We start from the raw sequence: 7,616 nt of genomic DNA on the forward strand, positions 1-7,616 counted from the left end.
AGAAAAGTAAAGAAATCTCAACTTTTTCTTGAGGATCCAAATTTCTACGAAGCCAACGACAAGTGATCAAATTATGAATGAAAAAGAAAGCAAAGACGAAATCGAGAGAAAAGCGAGGATGATGTTATTTCTAATCTGTGTAAGAGCGTAGTGATTGTTATAACATCTTGTAAAAGCTTCGGCCGAAAGAGCTGTCAGTGAGTTCTCTAGTTCTAACCACCTAGAACCTTAAACCTAGTTGAGTCTTAGTTCGATAACAAAAACGAAAGTGCTAAAGTTGCTAAAAAAATTCTGTCCCCTTGTCCTCTTCACCCAGGTTCTCTTTATATATGCCCCCAAGGCCGGCGGTCTATTATTTTTTTGCCATGATTATAGTTTATCTGTTTGGGGAAATCTTTCCAAAATCCATGTTTATCTTGGAAACTTTACATTATACTACAGGCCTGTTCGGGGCCAGTTACGGGCCCATTCTTATTTTAATTCAAGTCAAGTAAACCGTCATTATATTCCGGGCCTGTTCTTATTTCAATTCATAAATGGTCATTTGTCATGTTTTAGGTTGCTACGAACCGTTTCACGACTAATGTGTTTTTACGACTTTTCCGGAAAATCGTTGATTTCTCCAAAGTATGTTTTTATAATGTTGGTCTTACGAAATGAAGAGTTCAATTTATTTTGTTGAAAATTTGATGGTTTTGGGTAAACCCTTTTTGACACGGCGTTTAACTCTAAGTTTTATAAGAAAACAACTCCTTACTTGTTTTCTTCATAAAAACTTAACGGAAACTGCGATTGCAACGAAACGAAAGACATTTCGAACGAGATTCAAAGGAGAACATGATGAGAGCCTCATGGGCTATGAAGATACTTGAAGGGCGACATGTAATGAGGAGAGAGAGAGAGAGAGAGAGAGAGAGAGAGAGAGAGAGAGAGAGAGAGAGTTGCAACTTTACCTCAAAGTTTTCCTTATTTACAAAAGTCCCCAGTACATGACCTAATCCTATATAATATATATATATATATATGTTTTCTAAGCCATTGTTGACGGATACGCTTTCTTTTATTCTTTGTTTTAGAGTTAGGAGAGAAGAGAGGAGCTCCTTTGGAGTTCTCTTGGAACTCCATTGTTTTTGGTTTGATTATATGATATCTATTCTTTCTTTGATTATGTCTTCTCTAATCATGTCTCAGTAGATCACCTGTTAGATTTATGGATTTTCTATGGCTTTGATGAACTTTCGATTTATAGAACTGCTAGGGTAATCATATTGAATCATTCACATGATTGTTATTATTGCTTGTTTCTAGAGTAATTAACTAGAAACATGACGATAGGATAGTTAGGCGCCCGCCATAGGATGGTCTATTCCTAGAACTGAATCCGGCTGAGCTAAGTTGTTAGGCGCATGCAAGAGCTGGTTTAGCTAACTTAGTGAAAAATCGAATTAGATCTTAACGCTCGTCTGAAAGAAGCATCGATCGACACTTTTTCTGAATTCGCATACAAGAGTTAGAATCACATGATTTAGACATCAGATTAGTAAATGCATGTGAGAGCTAGATTACTTGCTTATTGAATTTGATTTCTAGGATTGATCTTCAAAAAAAGCTTAGCATCTTTAGATTTGAGTTCTGATAATCTGAATGAAACCCTAAGTCTAGAAGCCTTCTTCCATTGTTTACAAATCCTATGTACTTTCTTATTATTTACTGCCTCATATTATTTATTGTCTAGCTTAATCTTATAGACATAAGTCTATTCAGTGAATCATAGAATCTATGTGGATTCAATCCACAAGTATAGTAATTTGAGCGTATAATTGACCAATACACAAGGAGTATCGATCAACACTACTTTAAAATATCGACTAAGACTTCAACACTTCGGGTTTTCTTCACTTAAAACTCCAAATGGCTCCATAATCTCTATAATGCTCCAAAACATACCTAGACCTGAAAAGACATTAAAACAGACTCGAAACATAATGTAAAGACCAAAGTATATCACAACCGGTAAAAACCAAGGTATAAAGATAAATAGTGTAGAGATAAATAGACTTATACCATGGTTAAAACCGATAAAACCCAAAGTATATCACAACTACAAGATTAGTTGCGACAATCAAATCAAAGATTCCAATAACATAGGCGTGGAAATTTGATTGTGGTGATAAATTCTGGGTATTCAGAAGGGGAAAGAGTTTGGTGTTAGGGGAAATAAACTGAATTTATAAACACAAAAGATAAGTGAATTGTCACTAATAAACTAATTCAGTTTTACTCTTTGTTCATATTAATGAAGACGAACTAGCACATTGAAAAGGTGATAAAATGTGTTTGTAAGTGTTTCTAACCTTTTTGAGTCTTTATTAAGTTTTTTTCTCATCAAACGGTTATTCTATTACTCAAACTCGAACTGGTCTGGAGCACCAGACATGAACAAAATAACTAATGTAGTATAGGTCACTAGGAAAGGATCTTACTATCTTAGCTAATGAATCAGACGATACATTTCAGTACGAGAAATAAATACAATCGAGAACTAAGGGAATCTATTCTTTAGCTTCATCAACTCCTTTAGCTCAGTGGAAAATTTAGGCCATGCCCCGGGATCTTGAGTCATCGAGACTAGATCCTTACAATCAATGCCAAAAACCTGACAAGTCGATAGATGTAGCATGCACTCCATTCACCATGAATGGGCATCGAGCTCCAAGTGAAGTGGTGAGATTCTTCGCCGTTGGTTCCTTGCTCCAAATAACTGAGTTTGTCCTCTAGAGTTTATCCATGTTCATCCATAGCCATTGAAGAGTGTCTCATGTGTTCATGATCCATATATCATACATCTCTCAAAGATTGTTACTTGTTCATGATGTTGTATTTCTACTGGTTCTTCCTGTTTACAATTACGTGTTTTATCAAGTTAAATTATGTTTTTAGACTATTTCAGATATTTATCAAGTTTACATGTTTTAGGTGCAAGTGAGAAATTAGGGATGCAGAACTGTGCAGATGTGTCATAAGTTTAGTAATGACTGTAAAACTTTCCTTCCATGGATTGAGATCAGCTCTGTACACAAGATAAAAAATTGAGTGCGATTAACTTTCAAGAGGAGTATATGTTCCACAGAAAATTTGTGAGAGAATATTCCCTAGCAAATTTGCGAGGGAAAATATTCTCTCCCTTGCAAGAAAGTTGTGAGCTTTTTTTTTGCGAGTACTGATTAGCGAGAAAAAGGTATTTTTTTGTAATTTTCTTGCAAATCGTATTTTTTCTTGTAGTGAGACTTCTGATGCCATCTGTAAAATCTGAACATTTTACTGAAGCTTGGTCTGTGTACCTATTCAGTACGAGAAAAAGGGCAGTTGTCCTTATTTTCAATTTAGTTGGCTCTAAAATTCGATTCTCACGTGATTTTGACATATATATATGCTGCTTTCAGCCATCCTCTATGATGTGTTTTTTTAATTAGATTTTACATTCTTCTCGAGATTTGTAAGTTTTGACTAAGACCATTTCATATTATGCCTCCATAGAAGCTTTTTGAACCCCCTTATTTATAGATATTTTTTTGCTGTGATGATTTAGTCAAGGATTTTCTGTGTTGGTGGTTTTACGCCTGAGTAATCTACAAGTTAGGCTTAGTGTTACAGAGGAATAATGGATTTATGAAATTGATTTGTTAGATTGGAAAATTATGAACTCGGTTTTTCTTAACGCTTGAACTTGGTTGTACACCATTTTCATGATATCTAGGCTGTTTAATGCACCAAATGGATTATGTAAATGTCTGAAACAAACCTATATGAGAGAGATAATCTTAGCCAAGGGGAGTTGATTTCTAAGAGTTTCATGAACCTCTAAAACTCGATCGTATTGAATGTCTAGAATCCAAAATTCAACGTAAGTTAGTCTCTAGGATTCTATTACATAGGGTTTATCACTTCAGGAGAAAGTTAATATAATCACGTTGTTTGAATTCAAGAATGATATTTAATGAATATTCTCTAGCAGTTGTTTCATGATATTTGTTTACAAAGAATCACCCGATGCATGCCGCTTTTAATTCATAAGTTTTAGTCGTTTTATTTAGAGAAATTATTTATAATGACTCGGATCATACTTGAAACTAGGAGTTTTGCCTGCACATACGGGCATAATCATCTTAGGACTGCTTATTATTTTATGTCTTATTAATCCAAAAATTGGCATTATAAAACTCTAACCGGTGAACATGTTGAAGGAAAAAAATTATGGTGAATTCTTTATTCCTCAAAATTTATACCAGTTATGTTGAAATTTTAGTCAAATTATTGAAAAGTAGTTTCCACTTTTTTATTCTAAATTTCCCATGGAGAATGAATTTGTAAGAAAAAAAATTTCCCTATGCAATTTTGATAATGAACAAATTGAACAAAAATTCATATTTTTATATTTTTTCAATTCTTCAAATGAAATTTATTTTTTTATTTTGTTTATTTTTTCATTTTTCTAGTGGCGACCAACTGAAGCTATAGTGTTTCACGGATTAAACCTACACTGGTTTAAATTAAAAGCAAGAAAACTTGTTTTAAACACAGTCACAAGTTAAGTAATTATTTATGATTTTAAATAGTTAAATCAAACATGAAATTATTTATATATGTCCAAAAAACTTTCATCAAACTATGTATTTATTACTGTGTTAAAAGTTTTAAAACACTCATATTTATAGAAATAGTTTAGAAAATATCTTTATATAAATATTTTTGTTTGACTGATATTTAATTATAAACTGTTTCATATCTTAGTTTTGTAACTTTATAATAAAAATATTTTTTTCAGATAGCAACACAATATATATAAGAATTCTCTTAATTTTTAAATATATTTTCACAATTTTATTATATTAGTTTATAATTAATTATTTAATATAACATATAAATTTAATATTATTAAAATAAAATGCGTGCTTTATTATATATAAAATTCATTACGGGTTCTGTGAAAATTAATAAATACTCAGTTAAAAACTAATAATAAGTCAATGACCTAAATAAAAGTTTAAAACCTAATAAAATATGACAAGTAAGAAAATAAGAAAATAAGAATTTTAATATAACATACATATTTAAAAATTATTAAATAAATTTCGTTTTTAATTATATATAAATTTTATTACGGATATTTTTTAAAATTAATAAATTAGTGATTCAGCTAAAAAATATTAATAAATAAACGACTAAGCTAAAAACTAATAAAAACATGACAAATAAACAAAATTACCTAAAATCATGGAAATCATGACAAATAAGCTATATCACTTCATAAATAATAGTATAGACACTATAAGAAAACAGTGTAATTCTGACGGACATTCTGACGGAAAATGAGATCTTCGGAATATTCCGACAAATTTTCGAGGAAATACCGAGGAAATCCAAGTTTTGGGTTTCCTCGGAATTTCCGAGGAATATACCGATGAAATACCAAGGAAATCATATTCCTCGGAAAACACCGACGAATATCCGAGGATATATTATAGCCGTTAGAGAGCCGTTGGGAGATTTTAAAAATTCCAAGGAAATTCCGAGGAAAGAGCCGTTGCCGTCGGTATTCCATCGGAATTTCCTCGGTACTGTCGGCAGCATTTCATCTATAAATACCCGCACCCCCTCCCCCATCCTCTTCATTCACGCCATTTCTTCATCCTCTCTCACATATTATATTTACACACGAATTTGATTGAAAAAAGCATGTCTTCTTCAAATTATTATCACCGCATTTGGATCCGAACACGTGATTGCTTACGGAAGAATACCAACGAGGTATAACCGAATTCATGGGGTTAGTTCAGCGATAACCGGAAGCAAAAACGGGTATGTTTAAATGTCCTTGCTCTAATTGTAAAAATAGAAAGATTATTAAAGAGTGGGATGTTTGGACTCATCTATATTTGAATGGGTTTACCCGAAGTTACAAAATTTGGTATCATCATGGAAAAACTGATTATGAATATGGTAGTACTAGCAAACCTCAACCTGCGGTTAGGTTAGAAAGAACCAATTAGAATGGATGTAGATTATCGTGTAGGTACTGAGCAGATGGTAAATGATCATTTTAGAGGGGAAGATTTACCCAATGCAGAAGCTATGAGATTTTATGATATGTTGGATGCTGGAAAGCAACTCTTGTACGAAGGTTGCAGAGATGGTCATTCAGCTTTATCATCTGCAACAAGACTGATGGGCATTAAAACAGATTATAATTTGGCTGAAGACTGTGTGGATGCGATTGCTGATTTTGTAAAAGGTATTCTACCTGAGAATAATGTAGCCCCTGGTTCATACTACGAGGTTCAGAAACTGGTAGCTGGTCTTGGTTTATTGTATCAGGTAATAGATGTATGCAGCGATAACTGCATGATTTATTGGAGGGCGGATGAACAGCGGGTTGCATGCAAATTTTGTGGAAAGACTCGTTATAAAGATACAAGTGGAAGAGTTCCAGTGCCATTTAAAAGGATGTGGTATTTGCCTTTGACGGAAAGGTTGCAGAGGTTGTATCAGTCTGAACGCACAGCGCAACCAATGAGATGGCATGCAGAGCATTCAACAAATGGTAAGATTAGACATCCTTCAGATGCAAAAGCGTGGAAGCATTTCCAATCAACATATCCCGACTTTGCGTTTGAGAAAAGAAATGTCTACCTTGGATTATGTACTGATGGTTTCAGCCCATTTGGCAAGAGTGGAAGACAATATTCTCTATGGCCAGTCATTCTTACACCATACAACTTACCGCCAAACTTGTGTTTGCGACGAGAGTTTTTGTTTCTCTCCATTCTCGTTCCCGGACCAGAGCATCCTAAGAGATCACTTGATGTGTTTCTTCAGCCACTAATATATGAGTTGCAACAACTATGGGCTCAAGGTGCTGAAAGAGTTGCAACAACTATGGGCTCAAGGTGCTGAAACATACGATGTTTCATGTAAAGAAAACTTTCAAATGCGGGCAGTACTTATATGGACAATAAGTGATTTTTCAGCATATGGTATGTTATCTGGATGGACAACGCATGGGATGCTATCATGTCCATATTGTCAAGATAACACTGATGCTTTCCAACTAAAACACAGAAGGAAAACATGTTGGTTTGACTGTCACAGGAGATTCCTACCACCTGATCATCCATATCGTAGGAATAGAAATTTGTTTACGAAGAACAAGAGGGTGTTTGACAGTCCACCTCCGGAAATTAGTGGGGCAGCTTTGTCGACACAACTAAGAGATTTTGGTGCAGAAAGGACGCCAGACCAAGGTGGACATGTGCATTATCCGGTAGATGCTGTTGGAGAACTACATAACTGGCACAAAAAGAGTATTTTATGGGATCTGCCAACTGGAAGGATCATCTGCTAAGGCATAATTTAGATGTCATGCATATTGAGAAGAATTTTTTTGACAATCTCATGAACACGTTCCTTAACGTTCAAGGTAAAACAAAGGATAATTTGAAGTCAAGACTGAATTTAGTCGATATATGTGCTCGTTCAGAACTTCATGTTGATGAGAATGGTAGGGCTCCTTTTCCCATATACCGACTTGATGCAGAGGGAAAATATGCGTTCTTTGA

General features: G+C 34.1%; 1 protein-coding gene across 1 annotated transcript in view; it reads left to right on the plus strand.

Moving 5' to 3' along the window:
• Positions 1–7,167, plus strand: part of LOC117126712 — a 16,562-nt gene extending 9,395 nt beyond the window's left edge. Inside the window, exons 2-3 of the mRNA XM_033275599.1 lie at positions 5,324–6,828; positions 7,150–7,167. Of these exons, the coding sequence (XP_033131490.1) occupies positions 6,052–6,828; positions 7,150–7,167 (795 nt within the window). The 5' untranslated portion in view covers positions 5,324–6,051. The remainder of the gene's footprint in view (positions 1–5,323; positions 6,829–7,149) is intronic.
• Positions 7,168–7,616: the final 449 nt, after the last annotated feature.

The sequence above is a fragment of the Brassica rapa genome, chromosome A01 (genome assembly GCF_000309985.2).
Source record: "Brassica rapa cultivar Chiifu-401-42 chromosome A01, CAAS_Brap_v3.01, whole genome shotgun sequence".
Lineage (NCBI taxonomy): Eukaryota > Viridiplantae > Streptophyta > Magnoliopsida > Brassicales > Brassicaceae > Brassica > Brassica rapa.